The 16,389-nt window shown below is 35.9% G+C and overlaps 1 protein-coding gene across 1 annotated transcript in view; it reads right to left on the bottom strand.

Moving 5' to 3' along the window:
- Positions 1–3,687: 3,687 nt before the first annotated feature.
- CACNA2D3 (calcium voltage-gated channel auxiliary subunit alpha2delta 3) overlaps positions 3,688–16,389 on the bottom strand; it is a gene marked incomplete at its 5' end in the record, with an annotated part of 422,930 nt that continues 410,228 nt past the window's right edge. Inside the window, 3 exons of the mRNA XM_080350552.1 lie at positions 3,688–4,095; positions 4,942–5,050; positions 5,664–5,774. Of these exons, the coding sequence (XP_080206678.1) occupies positions 4,003–4,095; positions 4,942–5,050; positions 5,664–5,774 (313 nt within the window). The 3' untranslated portion in view covers positions 3,688–4,002. The remainder of the gene's footprint in view (positions 4,096–4,941; positions 5,051–5,663; positions 5,775–16,389) is intronic.

Below are 16,389 nucleotides of genomic sequence, written 5' to 3'. Positions count from 1 at the left end.
GCTTATTTACATTAAAGTTGCACTAGTTTGAATTTCTGAGGCACAGAAAGTCCCAAGATGTGAAAGCCCTCGGAGGTCATAAAGGGCTCGGGAGACAAACGGAAATAACTGGTGTCTTCTAGCCACAAACCTTCTGAGCCAAATTTCTGTCTTGCCTTCTGAACCCAAAGGGCTAAACAGGCCATTGCCTTGTTCTGAGGCTCTTGCTATCAGAAGAAAACTGAAACAGTCTCTTGAAGCCATTTAAGTAATGAAACAATCACTGCTGCTTTTAATATCTTCTTGCCCTAGGCAACCACCTGTTTCGTCTAGCATATATATTGCAGAATTGGCCCTGGCAGCAAAATGCAATGGGTCAGGCAGTCTCAGTGTCACAAAAACAATGAGAGGAGATAGCACAGCTGCAGAAACCTGCCTGAGGCTCTCTGGCTTACAGGATTTTAAAGGAGTGTTTGCAGCACTGACAGTTATGGGCAGACAGTTTTCCCACACAAAGCCATTAGAAAATGGTGTGTCCATGGCCAGTCCTGAGCTCCCAAACAGCTTTTGCTGTATCAAGATTAAAGAAAGACGAGGCAGCTGGGGCTAATAAGTTGAAAATCAATGCCATTAACAAAGAGAGTAAAAAAGAAGAAAAAAAAATCAAAGCCCTGCTGAATCTGAAACTTCTAGCTATGCCTCTGGCTGTGTGGAAACAGATTGTACAGTTGTCCTGATTCTGCTTGGATTTGGCCTCAGATCTAGGAAGATAAAAAATACAGATGATGTACAAATTTTCTGTTTATTAAAAATGCATATAGTTTACATATATGCAGCTGTATGTATGTAAATGTGTACAACTATGTTTTTCTACTGACTACTTTAGGCTTCAGATCAGACCTTGTGTGTTACTTTTAGGATTTGAGAGGATTAGCACCTATGATTAGTGAGGTTATCAAATTTAATTACACCTTCCATGGCCTCCACAGGTTATGGTACGACAGCACAGACCCACTTCACAGGATCTTTGCACCTTCTCAGTGTTTCAGGGCTAATGATGACATACAGAATTGTAAACTTCACAACAGTCAGGAACATTCCTATGCATTGGAATGAGATCAGCTTTTCTGTAAAACTGTTTCAAATAGCCCTTGGCATGCTTTCAGTCTGTGTCAGCTAGCTTTGTCCCATAGTATTCATAATCATCATTTCTATTCGGACGTAGGCTGTTCACATTGCAGCTACTCTGTTTTGGGGACTGAGCGATCTTACTGGCACATACACATGCCACTCTGAGCCAGTTGGCCTCGGTGCCAAGAAATGTTTCCAGACACACTAACTTTACTAGTATAGATGCAGCCAATTAGTTCAAATAAATAGAGATCTCACAGAATTATCACTGTCCTACTGTTGATCTGTTTCATGCACTCATGATTGATGTCTGTAATTCAGAAAAAGGAACATGAATGTCAACAGCTGAACATACTCAACCGAATATGAGGACCAGCATAGGCAAAGATCCACAAATCTGAACCCAAGGCAACATCTCCATTTGTCCTAAACTACTAGATTTATGAACCTGTATTCAAACTGCATAAATACAAAATCAGAAAGATATTTTCATTTGCAAAGAAATGGCAATTCATAAAAAAGATTTTTACACTTAGCAACATACCTGGATTATTCTGTTTTACATAGTATCTTGTTTGTGTACACCGATATGTTCTGTTTTATAATTTAGTCTTAATGTGTGAAAATGAACTGTCACATTTCTCTGAGCGATATTAATTTACATACCCATATTTTAATATTTTTCACAATATTAATTTAGACTGTAATATTTTAATCTCTTTTGTCACTCCCTGGGCTCCTTTCTAATTTGAAAACTGTCCACCTCTTTCCAAAATTAACAACGAATTGTTATTAGGCATTTTCATCTTGGTTCAGTGGAAATATATTTTCTCCTTTAATGTATTTCTTTTCTTTGTAAGAGCAATGATGATTTATACAGCAGACAGGACAGGCATTTGTTTGCATAGCTTTTCAATGGCTCTAATGAGAAAGATTTTTCTTTTAATTTTTTGCTAACAAGGAAAAATCACCTGGCCTGTGTTGCTTCATTAATATTTTATATATAATATGCACTGAGAAAGAACAAGCATCAGATATACAAGAACACTATGAGGCTGCAGTGTTGTGCATTCTGGAAACTCATAAGGAAAATCAGAAATTAAAATGTTTTATTTATAAATTATTGTGATTAAGTTTAGAGAGAATGATGAAGGGTAAGGGGAAATAATGCTCAGAGAAAAACGAAGCAAAGAACTGCAGGATATCTGTGTTAGTCCAAGTGTAGAAAATGCCTTGAATTCCCAATTAGCTTAGTAACTGGAGCATGTTGCTAGGACAACAGATTGACTGAATGTCAGCTGAAAAATTATTCCCTTAGTGAGTGATTTTGAGACCAACAAGGAAGGACAGAGAAGTTTGCAGGAAAACACACACACACACACAAAAAAAGTGAGGAAAAGAAAATCGTGAGTCCAGACAAAGATCTGTATGGTTTCAGAACCAGAGGAAGTATCAGTGCATTTGAACCCCTTAAAGCATTGAAGTGGAAATTTTATTTTACCAGCTCTTCCTCTTACAAGCTGGATAGCATTCCTTAAAACAAAGCTCCTCTCAGTGGCTTAGCTCCCCATTCTCACCAAGGATACACAGAAAATCTGCTTAGCATTTATCTAATGCTAAAAGCATACTTACTCCCAACCAGGAAAGCGCAATCTTCAAGCACCAGATTTAGAACAGTGGCATTTTATTTTCCATTTGATGTATTATATTGTTAGAAGGTCACGTTATTCTCTTGATAGCATTCTACTTTGCATAAAACTCCAAAGATAAACTGAGAGATTAACATACTTCAAAGACCAAGATCTTCAGCAAACATCCACAGCAGGGACATTCCTACCAATGACCACAGGAATATACTCATTATACTAGGGGTAGGGTAAATATCCCCCTTAGTATATGGTTTTAAAAGACTCAAAAATTTTAATTGTCTTCTAATTTCCCTTACAAAGAAGAACGTACGGTCTAGAATAAAAAAAAATGGTCTTGATCTATGCCCACTGAGGGTGAGCCTCAATGAATTCTCAGTGAAAACCATAATGAGTTCTGCTGTTGCAGATGTGTTGTAAGTCAAACTTTCTCTGCTTATGAATTTCCTCCTAATGAGCTTCTCCAAGATGACATGACATCTATAGGGGAGAACACTAACAGAAGAGTATCATTTTTTTATATAGGTTATCATACATACCTTCCCACACACTAACACAGATGAGAAGTATTTAATTTTGCCATCCACAAACAAATCAATCTAAAGCTTGCCTAAGTTAGGGAAAAGGCTTTAATCAGGCTTTGGCTCACTTTCTAAATGTGGCCAAGATGTTTTATAGCTATTTCCAGAAAGCAAACCTTCACTATAAATCAGCACAGTGTATTACCTGCTCAGCTTCATACATGCACATGTGTTTCCTTGACTTGTTAATGAAAACTCTTCTGCCTTATTCTAAAAGCTAATTCCACATTTTCTTCTCTGAATCTTTTCAGAAATTGCCTAACAGCACAATAAAACATCTCCCACTTATTTTATTCTCTCCACATCATTAATTAATGGAATATATCATACTTAAAACACACTCTGAAACTGTGATTTTAATATACTTTATTGAAAAAGTACACAGTTTTAAATTGTTTTCAATGGGAAAAAGCAATGGTCACCTCTATCTACCAAGTCCTTTTTTGATGAATCATGACTACCATATGCCAAATTCACATCTGCATGACTTGCAAAGTAAAAAGATAAATCTTTTTTCAACACATCTATAAGAACTTATATCACCAACAGTTTAAAATCATGAAATGCTGATGCTCTGGCTATATTTCATGTCCTCTTTGTTGCACCATTTCCCAGATCACAGTTTATCCATGTATTAGCATGCCAATTGAACACATCAGTCAATGTCACCTTGAGAAAATCGTCAATAGCAGAGGAAGGAGAACAAGAGGAGGTTTAGCACTAAGGCCTGAGACACCACCACATTCTCGTGCATTTTCCTAAAAAAAAAGTTTCAAAAAAAAAAAAAAAAAAAGAAAAGGAAAATAAATACAAGCCATAAGACTCAATTATGATAAATGGTCATTTACCAAAATACACACGCAGAAGAGAACTGGTGCAAACAACAAAACCCATGAACTAAATACACTCAGGAAGTAATACAGGTACACATTTTCATTTGAACACAGGTTTAAATTGTAGACTGAAAGTATGCATGATCAAAAAGCATTAAACATTCCCTCCATGCCATATAATAGGTCTCATTCTGCATTGCATTACACCAATTACACCATTGAAGGTACGTTACTCCAGAGTAAAATGGTGTCCATGAACATATACTGTACAAGTCACTGTAATCACGTTCCCAGTCTCTATCAGATCTTCTTGGCACCATATAAATAAGAGTACTATGCAGAACACAGAGTAGTAAATATGTGTAGTGGTCCCTCCCAAGCAATACTATGTGTAAACATAATGACTAGAGCATGACAGTTGAGATACTGAAGCTAGTTACTGAAAAAACATTAACAGTACCAAATTCGCAACCATCTCTAATGAGGAATCTTGTGGTCAGTGCTTGAGCCAGACTAATTTCTCAGATATTCCTGGCTGCCAGTCTGTGCTCTCATCCTACCACATTCTCTTCTAAGATACAAAACAGTCTACAAAAGCAGCAAGTCAAGACATCGAGTAAAGGTACAATATTCTGACTGTTCAGAATATTTCCTGATGTTTCACTTAAGAAGAATTTTCCTTTTTTTTTTTTTCTTTTTTTTTTTCTTTTTTTTTAAGAAATAAAACATCTATTGGAGTCTAAAAGCAAGGAAAAGTAGGAAGAAACTTACCTCAGGGTGAAATCCATGACAAGATTCTGGGCGTCTTCTTATCTTCTGAGATTTTAAACGTTCACATTTAAGCGATTCATTATGTACAAGGCAGTTAAGGAGAGATCTTCTGAGCACTGAATTTAATGTTCTGAGTTTATGTGAGTGTTTTGAAATGGATACAGTGAAAATCTTTCAGCTCCTTCAGTTCCTCTCTGTCACAAACCCAATGTGGTCAACACAAGAAAAAGAAGGTAACCCTAGTGCTTTCTCCTCAGTGATCCATAGTTTGGACAGTATCATTTACACTTACACCACTCATCTGTCTTTCCATAATAAGTCTACAATAAAAGCACAATTCAGGCTACTTTTGATAACTTCCAACTTATGTGAAAAAACAAATCTGAACTACAGAACAGTGCCACACTACAAGTGGGGTAACTAAGAATCAAAGTGATATATTTTTATAATTTTGGAAAGCAGGATTCTGAAATTTTTCAATACTCCAGTCCAACACTAAAATAAAAAGATTTCTATATTGTTAGGAGTTTTACATGTTTCAAAAAAGGAGAAATCTCCTTGAAAATAACTAAGAATGCATTCTCAGTTGGCTTAATTTCAAGTAGCCACAGCACTTTACAATAGGTAACAATGTGTTCATAAGTCATGGTACATCATAGGAAATTTTTCAATAGCTACATCTTGAATATCTTTCTGACAACTTTGCAAATAAAAGGATATACCTTATTTCTATTGGTGCCATGGTAATTGGTGGGATAGAATCACAGAAGCATTCATTATCTACTACCACCATGAAGAGATTGCTGCTTGGGATTTGCTGGATAACAAACGACCTGCAAATTAAAAAGAAATCAAATAATGGTGAGATTATCTGCATTTCTGAGCAAGAGGTTCTGTTAGGGTTTTTTTTTAACTTGTCAACAACACCTCTACTATAGCCACAAATATCACTGACTTAATATACCACAATGTATCTCCACAGCCTGTAGAAGTACAGGGCCTTGGTCAATGCCTCCCTCAGTTCACAGAATATGGTTGTCCATGGCAAGATGTACATGATGCTGAGAGGTACCCAGGTGAAGCAGAATGGACAGGCTCAAACTGCTGATGCATTAATGCAGAGTTTGAAACACGAGTGAATTACCACAGTTTATCAGATTTCTCTTTTTCAGATTTCACTACTGAATCTCTGCTCTATTAGGAATATCTAGCTATGTATTTATGATCTGGAATTCTTAAGTATATGTGAAATCAATCTGTAAAAATAATGAAGGTTCTTCTACAGCCACAATGTGATAACTCGCAGTTCCAAACTTTAGCCTCTACAATCACATTAAGGCATTTATTCACTCTGGGTCTTGCGTGAAGCAACAAGAACTACTGAGAAAGATCTCAGCTTTCATCTGTCCTCTTGAGAGTAATTTTATTACTGAGCCAACAAAACAGAGATTAAGCTTCAAAATCTTCCTAAGCGAGGAGATTTATTTTAGAATAATGATGACTATATGGTGCAAATATGGTTATAACTCAGCACCACATTCAAATTAAGACAAAGCAGGCAACTCAAAAGGAGAGTGAGAAATAAAGACATTGCTTATAAGAAGGAAAGCACTCAGGGGAGACCAGGGAAGGAGCCTGTGGACACCATTGAATGATCCACATAGTTACAATGAGCTGAACTCCTAAGCACATACCAAGTAGAAAGGGGGGAGGAGGCATAGCCAAACAGGCACTGTTTAGCCTTTTCTTGGAAATTCAGGCCACAATACAAAGAAACGCTTTAAGGCTCAGACCCAATTCTTAATAAATTTTTAAAATAAACTGTCAGAATGTATGTATCATATCAACAGAATATCTACCATATTGAATATCATCAAAATCTGGCAATTCCAGGAATTAGGTGTTTTTCAGTGTGGTATGCTGGTAGATGTACAGGACATTAAGTGAGGGTTTGAACACCAAAATGATGTGGAGAGAAACATATTTTTCCTTAGACATCTTTATTTAAAATACATATTGTCTTACTAAAATAACTCCCTGCTTTTTCCAAAGATTACAGAAGATGAAATAGTGGAGGGGGCAGGGAATAATCAAACCTAGCCTCCAAAAAAAAAAAACTTTGGAAAACTTACTATAAAAATGTTGCCAACGGAAAGATTAAACACTTTCAGTATTTTTTAAACTCACTGAACCTCCATTAAAATTACGCTTAGAGTGATCTGCAATATGTTAGCTTTATGTTTATACATGAAATATACATTTATGGCATAATGTAAAAGGCTGAACTTTATAAATGTACCTAGCAAACAGCTGGAGCATGTAGCAAGACTGACATCATTGTAATGGAGCATCTGTGGCTTTGTGGATTTGTGTGTGGGAGAAATGGGGCCAATAAAAGGAAAGGAGGGAAAATCTTTAACAGACAATAACACCAAAATTGTACTGCATGAATTTCTAAAAACAGTTATGAATATATCAAAGCCTGAAGGACAGGAAAAAAAAATGTTACTTTTATTCCCAGAAACTGGCACTATTTGAGTTTTGTGCATCTGAAACTTACATTTATTTTATCTTTAAAACTAGCTCAGAAAAGGACCTGAAGGGCATAAAATGTAGCAATTAACTAGATGGTAAATGATTCACTTCTTTTTCTGATGAGAAGCCAGTAATGACTCTTCTGTTGTACATCTGGTATACCTTTTGTGATGGGTCCTTTTCACAGAACCCAGGTGAATACCCAAGCCCCTGAGAAACCATGTGCCACATATCCAGGTTTAAAGGTGCCATTTCATGAAAGATGGACACATTTCCCATTTCACTTCCTCTTTCATTCACTTCTCTGCGGTGGTATAAGGGCTGGACAGTATAGGCTATTGCTTCCTCGAAGAAGAGAGAGGGAGAAAAAAAAAATGGGAGCTTTTCCTACCACTTCATCTATATAATCCCAGCATCCCAGCATCCCAGCTGGAATGAAAAAAAGGAAATGTTTGAACCAGAAGAAAGCTTCCATTACAGAACTATGATGCTAAGCAAATTACCACATAGCTTCTCTGACAAAATAGCTAAAAACTACGAAGGTTTGTAGAAACTGATACAGAAAATCTTGCTAGATCTGGTAATGTGGGGAATACAATACATACACGAATTGATGGAAATCATGGATTAAAGGAACTGCAAAGAGCAATATATTAGGTTAAGTCAAAAGATCTTTCTACTTTAGGGATTATGTTATAGATGTCGACTAATAACACTGCTTCAGTTTAGCGAACTGAATATTCATACAAATCTACAGTCTGTTTATCTAATTCAGATGTTTGTTAAGTGTATAACCTTATGGTGACTGCCAAAGAACATGTGACTATCATCTAAAAAGCCATAAAAAGATGAAACTTTTGTCTAACTGCAGCGTTTTTTCCATATAATATCTTAACTAATATACTGCCAAATAGAATAACTAGCTTTTGAATCACCATACTAGAGGTAGATTCAGAAGAAAATTTTATCTTCCTCAAGCAGTAAATGAATGTTTTCCCTTTCATAATTGTCAAACAATCCTGAAATGAAGTTGTAAAGCCAAGTGCCTGTCCTCAACAGTCATTGCCTTGTGAGGTCACAGGCAAAGGATTATCATATCAACAAGTGAAGACAGAGGACTGAAGACAGAGATTGAGTTGAGCAAATAATTAAGGGCAAAAAAATATTCATGTCAAATTTAGCTTTCCTGCCTATTAATAGAATGAGCACAAGCAAATTAGACTTCTTTCAGCTGCTGTAATTGAAGATCATTTTGCAGTCATGAGGTATTCTTACCCTCACTCGATCAATAGCAAAGTAGTTTCTGCCAGTCATGACCACTGCAGTTGCTCTGTAACTATCTGGATAATTCACGTGGCACTGCTTCTGTGTTAAACTGGATAAAGCAGACAATCATCCCAGCAGCAGGTCTTCTGTGTGAATTCAGCTTTCAGTTTCCATGGTGACATGGACATGCATCTTTGAAATTCATTTTGAGTGAATGTTCATGCCAGTAAGTCTTAGGAACTGAACATTCACAGAAAACAAAAGGTGCATAAACACAATCAGAACAAAGGCTTTCAAATACTGAAATATTCCACAAAAATGTTTCATTGCATATGCTAAGATTCAGTTGTAAGGGAGAAAAATCTCTAGCAAAACAGCTTCCATGACTGCAGTGGGAAAAGTTGCTGACAAAGTAATGAAAATGGTCTTGTCTTTTGAGTGAGCTCCATATTACAATAAGCATTTCTGAACACCTGCTGGCTTAGGCTGTCAGTTGTGTCACTAGCAGTATGGGAGCCAACTCCCAGTGACACAGGAACAGTTTTTATTGAACTTAATTGCTGGTGTGACAATCAAAAGAATGTTTAATAGCCTATGTTTAATATTTATGGAGAATGTTTCATGTTTAAAGGGTAAATCTCTTTTTCTGTTAAGTAATGAAAATCTTTTGATTTGAACCTTTTCCCTTTACACCACTATCATCACCATCATTCGACAGCAACAGCACAGAAAAAGCCTTGCATATGTCTCCATACATAAAATGTAATAAACTGTTGGGGTTCCTGTTAAGTTGAAGCCACATTGAGTCAATAAGAGCCTTATTAATCATTTCTTCCCCATCTTTCATCCACTGAGGAACTCATTTGGTTTATTTGATGTGCAGGTTCAGAGGTTTAAAACAGACGTGAACACAAACCTCTTCTTCACTTTGCAGGGAAGGAGAGGAAGGAAGAAATTTAATATTTGAAAGGGTAGAGAGAGAAGGAAGAAGAAAATCTAGTCATGCATAACTATTTTGTTAATGAAGAAAAAATAAGAACAGAGAGTAAATCTGCGAGAAAGTCTTAGAGTCAGAGCATTACACAACACTTTTCTAATGTTGCACATACTCTATTTGTTCCTTTCTTACCTATTTCTGTATTGGCCCAGATAAAAACAGCTGCACAAATATCATACAAATTAACCTTGAAAAAAAATCAAGAGCTTCATGTTTTACTTGGAAATAGTAAATATTTGCTCAAAAATGCAAGTATTTATTAGTATGTTGCTTTAAAATTATTTTTTCATTGTGGAATAAAACAGGAAAATACTGAGAATTCAAGTATTTCTGCATTCATAATTATACTTGCTACAGTCATGCTTATGAAGGCGTGATGGGAAAGCACACTTTTAATGTGTGTCTGGTGGCTAAATTATTCTTCCAACAGACAAACAGTTCTTTCTAATTTCTAAAGATAACTTATGATTCTGTCCACTTTGGGATTTCAGAACATGTCCCAAATTGATTAAAACAGGAACAACTGTAGCAAGGCAGAGCTAGACCCTTTTTCTTCCTGGCTACTGTAGTCATGAAGCTGCTCTATCTCCTTAGGTAAGACCACCAGTTCACTGGCCAACTTGAAGATTGCACCCTTCTGTAAGTCACTTATTTCCTTGTCTAATGCAGGTCATCACTGCACTGCAACTACCTGAAACATAAGGTGCAAACTTTGTCTGTGGTAGACTTAACATCTTGTCTCTGAAATGCTGCTGGCTTCAGCTTTCCTAACATGGCTGGATCAATAACAGGGCAAGCTAAGTTAATTCCATTTCAAACATGCAAGAGACGTGTCCTTTCCAGTTAAGCAAACTTAACCTTTAAGTTGTTTACTCTCTACTATTTAACAATAATGTCTGCTATCAAAGGAAATTGATACTAGTGTTAAAGAGTTTAGTCTCTGTGTTTCCACACAGGAGAAGTAATCTATTTTTCCTGTCCATTGATGTCAATTTTTGGACAGGATGCAAACTGACCACAGACCTGAGGCTTTCCTACTAATAACCAGCCACTTACATAGTCCCAGACACAGCCAATGTTAAGGAAACATATTGATAATATACATTCTAATCATAACAGCATTCAGAAATCTCTGATTTTCAGATTGATTTCCCCCTTCTTTCTTCAGACAGTTGCAAAGATTGGAAAGTGTTGGAGGGAACAAAATAAATGACAAGCAACATGGAACTTTGAAGATACTCACAGGATAAGACTACGTGTAAGGAGTAAAAAAAAAATTAGAGAAAATATCTTCCCATTATCCTGCAGAATTGAAGATATTTGTAATTTGGGGGTGATTTGAGTACAGCGCCAACACTAAAAGCAATTCAACTCATTTAAAAGCAATGCTGTGTGTTAAAAATTAATTTTTTAATCACAGAAATACTGTATTATTTTGCTTTTTTTTTAAAACCACACTTATTAGTAAGTATTATTGATCTATGTGGTGTATTTCACAATATTTTTTATTTTTAAAAAATTTTACAAAAATGTGTTGCGATTATATCTGAGCACATGTCAACAGATGCTATGCAGGAGAGTATGTGGTCATGACAAGCACATGGCTTAGCTGGGATTTTAATGCTATAAACATTTAAATGGCTGTTCAGATTCAACTTTAATTTCATGTTCAAGAGCCTGATTTGAGGGCAAAAAAATCCGCATGTGTATTTTTTCATTTGTTTCTGTAATGACCATAGGAACACTTTAATGTTTAATTTTAATGTTTTGTTTAATATTATAGTGATGACTGTGGCACTCACATTCACATTATATCTAGAATAATATTTCACGGTTTTATTAGCATATGGCACTCCCACACATACACAATTATATCAATAATTTTAAGGGGGCAATAGAAAAGGTCTGTTTAGCTACCGGTTGTTTTGCCCATGCAGATGAATCCTACAAATCATGGAATAATTTAACTGTGAGTAGTTTGAACTGAAATAAACCGAGGGTGATATTTTAAAATTGGCAACCTAAACACATCCACAAAGATGTGAAAAATTAGTCTGAATTTCCATGGTACCCAACTCAGCCCCCACTGGGCGCTCTGATGCTTGTGCATCTCTGTAAATTCAACCATTTGCCTCCAGGAATTTCAACATATTTTTTGAGTGCAAACTTGCATCAATAAACTTTGAGTATTTTGGATTAAGATTAGTCATTACTTTGAGATTACATTTCAAATCTGTCAAATTTGATCTTTCCTATTTTTCTGAGAGAGAAAAAACATGCCAGCACCAGGGTACAGTAAACGGAAAATATTGTGCATTCTGCACTCAAATATGTGTTACTCACGTAACTGTTGGTTGCAAACGTTCAACCTTAATGGTCTGGAACAAACTTTGAGCATTCAGCTGAAGTGCAGATATCCGCTGTGCTGTTTCCCAAGTCCTATCATGTGTTTTCCAGGCTGCTGGCTACATTTTCAACCCACATTTCTCTTACTTATCACATTTTTTAAATGAGTGAATGAAATGTTTATATCACAGTCAAATTGGGCTACTTGGGTTTTTTTTTTCAAATAAATGATGATTAGAGAATGGAGTATATTTAATGCAATTTATAAAAATAACATATATGCCAATAACAACATTTCTGAGAGCTGGAGCAAAAAGAAAAAGCAGCTAGTGGTTCTCTCGCATAAAAAGAGACAGATACACACTCAGCCTCAGGCCTGCAATCTGACCCCATGCTGGCAAAATATTGCTACCACATATAGCCTGACTGAACTTCAGCACAATTTGGTGTCAGTATAAACATACCTACTCAAAGCAAAGTTTAGAAAGAAGGATTTAAATGAATAATATCATCCTCACCGTTCCTGTGTCTGCTGAAGGCTGGCAACCCTGGAGAACTGTGGCATGGTTGGTAACCACTTTATTTCGGATAGGAAAGCCCAGAAGTGCCTTTCCTTTTTCATTAGCAATCAGGGGATGCTTTCTCAGATAACTGATGCTCAGATAAGGTTACCTTACTAACTGCATATTAGAAATGCTTCAAACATTGTTCCTGTATACTCAAACAGGTTTGAGTATACAGAATTTAGGACGAAAAAAGAACTTTGTGTAATGAGGAATTTGACAATGCTCCTAAGCTTTCTAGTCCAGCTGCCCACTCTTATGAGGATGTTAAGATAATGGAGAGTTCGAGATTGCTAGGTTTAAAATAGACTGAATTTTTTTTTGCAAAGAAACCAAGCTCTAAAATCCCACAAACTTTAAATATGAGTCAAAGTTCATACCCTAAACAAACTTGAGTTGAGAATGTAGCATAAGTGGCTCTTCATAGGCAGAGTGGGTACCTAATTCTAGGACAAACTGCTCACTATGAACAACAGAGGACACACAGAGACCACAAAGGAAATCACATCAGAGGCCTCCTGAAGCTTGGACTTTGCTTTTTGACAGTAGCTCATGGTTAGCAAAATGATGATCATGAGGTCAGAGAAGTTATCCAGACTGGAAAATGGAGTTCTACTACAACATGACAGCCAACATGTGTTTTTAGCAGAGTTTTTTCAGCCCTTCTTAAGTAGCTGTAGGTTGTATTGACAGACATCCCAGATAATTATATTAAAATATTAGATGATGTCCAAGCAAGATTCTAAATATAATTTAAAGATTAAAAAGCCAGTTGGTTTCCTCTGATTTAGGAAGGCTCACAAATACCACTTGACACTGTAAAAGTAACTTTGAATTTCGTGATTTGGTAACTACTCTTTTCCACAGATTTAGGTCTAGTGTACTCTACAAAGGTGATATGGCTCTAGTAAAGAGTTATGCAACACAAACTGGAGTATAAAAAGCAGGGATGATCAGGAGAGTCACATCAGAAATGTAATATATCCTAGAACTGAAATGGTCATTGAATGTGTCCTCAGTTTGCTTTGCAAGGATGTTGTTAATTTATTTCTGTAAATATAAACTTCAGCAATGATCGAGAAGACCACATCTGAAATAATTAAGTACACTACATGTTATCTTCTACATAGCTAGTTAAAACAGTGTAATATTTTAGGTAATACATAAATATTCCCTGTGTGGCACTCAAACCTGAAGAATCATGTTGTTCTTCCAAGTTAGAAGTTATTAAACATCTATTAAGCTCTCAAATAATTCATAAAGTGAAGTGCTAAATGTACAGATGCCTAAGTCATGTTTGCATTGTTTCTGATCAATAGGAATATAATATAACATGAACATATTATAAAATAAAATGAATCACCTAGTGATAGCAATTCTTCACAAGTGTGCCCAGCTTTGAAAATTCACTGCATTGTTTTTCAAATTTAACATTTTTTTTATTCCAAGCCTTCTTTGATATATATATATTCATATTTCAAGTGAGCTCAAGATTTTATGGCATTCATATAGCTTCTTAAATCTCCTGTCATTACAAAGCATCCTTTCATTCTGTCAGCTACTATCTATCATTTGGTTAATATTTGTGACAGCTTGTTTAAAATGTAAAATTACATTAACTTTTAAGTAATAGCAATATTTACATTTTATAGCACTACTGAGTTTAATTATGAACAGTGGATGGGTGGAGATCACCACCTTCTCATGCAGAACGTTTATTTATAAACTTCTCGAGAAGTTCAGCTCTAGGCTGATTTGGAAGACATAAGTAGGGAAGTGGGTAGTTAAGAGACAGCACATCCTGTTCTAGAAAAAATCTACAGAGAAACTAATGACAACATTAATAGACCGAATTGCTAGGCAGCTGACCCATGGATCTCCAGTACTTACAGATGGAACATATGGTCAGTACTATGAAGTCTCCTAATGAAAAATTTGCACACATCTGTCAGGAAAAGACCATTCTATATTTCTTCATCTTTCTCTTACTTTTACACAGGCCCCCTCTCCATCAATATGTATTTCTTGCCATTAAAAATGTCCTTTGAAAAAGATCACTATGGTCAGAATGTTTTTTTACATTAAGCATCTATGAGACTCCTGAATTCAACAAGCACACTAAAAAAGTTCTGAAAAAAAATAGTATATAGAAAATGTTTGTATATTTAAAAGAAAAAAAAAGGGGGGGAAGGATGGTGGTGGCAAACAAAAAAAACCACTTGAAAACTGCCCAAAGGATTGTTAAGCTAATAATGGACAGGCATAGACCTGCCTGGTAACTTATATATGTCTTGCCCTATTATTTCATATACCTATTTCCATAAATGAAAATAGTAATTCACAGTGTTCCTTGACCTTGTCATTCAAAATATACATTATCAAAAGGTAGAATTAAATTACCCATACAGTGACTTTAAATTGCACCTGCATGACAAACATTATAATCATTGTTGTCTTTGGAGTGAAGAGGAAGTTACTCAGCATACAATTGGAGGTGTGTGGGTAACACACAATATAGGATTTCAAACTAAGTATGAAGATTTTTAACAAATAATTCTAGCAGTTTAAATTGCATAATTTGATACTTTTTACAAGGAACGAGAAGGGGAAAAATCTTTTGGAATCTTCCAGAGTTTTGGGGTTTTGGCTACTGTAAGTTTCTACCAATACTGCTGTTGCTACAAATATAAGTGTTGCCACACTCATAAATGTTCTGCAAATCTGGAAGATCCAGTTTTCAAAACAGAGATGCAAGATGACTCTATAGACTAAGATTTTGATTTTTGAGACTTCAAAAATCAACTCCAGGGTACACAAAACACGGAGTTTCTCTTCAAAGTGCTCCTTGACTTGCATGCACACCTGAGCAAGCTCTCAGCGATCAAGTGTTCAACACCACCCAGGCCAGCAGTGAGCAGTTTGACTGTAGGCTGTGACTCAACATGGGCATGGGCCAAACCATTTATATGCACAGTATCAGATGGGTACTTAGCATGGTTGCTGAAAAAGCAAGCATGTACAAACACACAGTCCAAGCAAAATATGCTGAAATACATAGAATATTTGGTTTTCTTCAGGGTCCTATAAGATGGATACAGTAAAATGAATTCAACCTAAAATGTCTTCTAGGAGATTGACTGTAATTTACTGCCCAGTTTACTCCAGAAAATCTACAGTGGTATTCTGATGTACATAGATAGAGCTCCAAATGAGAAGAAATCGGGCCTTCATGCTTTGCTTGTTTTATGTGGCAAGCTGATTTGTTTAGAAGTAAACTAACTGCATCTGAAAAGGCAAATGATTATTTATTTCATGGGAAATTGAACTGTGTATTTATTTACACATTTTAAACACGAACAAGTACAGCAGTTTGGCAAGCTTCTACTGAGAAAGAAATGCAGAAATATTTTAGCAAATGGTGGTATGTCTCAAGATTAAGCGGTTTTTAAAAACCATTACCATTTTAATGTCTGCAGATTGCACTGCTCCTGACACTAATATATTCATACCCTGAACAATCTGAATCTAATTTGGATTGTTATTTATCTGTTACTGCCAAATAAGTCCATTCAGTGGACAAGTCTGAACTTTGTCTTTATAAATCCACATGAAGGGTTCAGTGTCATCCTGGACTATAATTCCACTGCCATTAACCTCTTTTTATTGACAGTGAACAGTACTCCATGCCCAGTCTATAAGAAAGCAAGAGAAGGCATTTGATTTATGGATGATTTTCCCTGT

The sequence above is a fragment of the Nesoenas mayeri genome (assembly GCF_963082525.1).
Source record: "Nesoenas mayeri genome assembly, chromosome: 10".
In the NCBI taxonomy this organism is placed as follows: domain Eukaryota; kingdom Metazoa; phylum Chordata; class Aves; order Columbiformes; family Columbidae; genus Nesoenas; species Nesoenas mayeri.
This window is presented reverse-complemented; position numbering and strand designations above follow the sequence as displayed.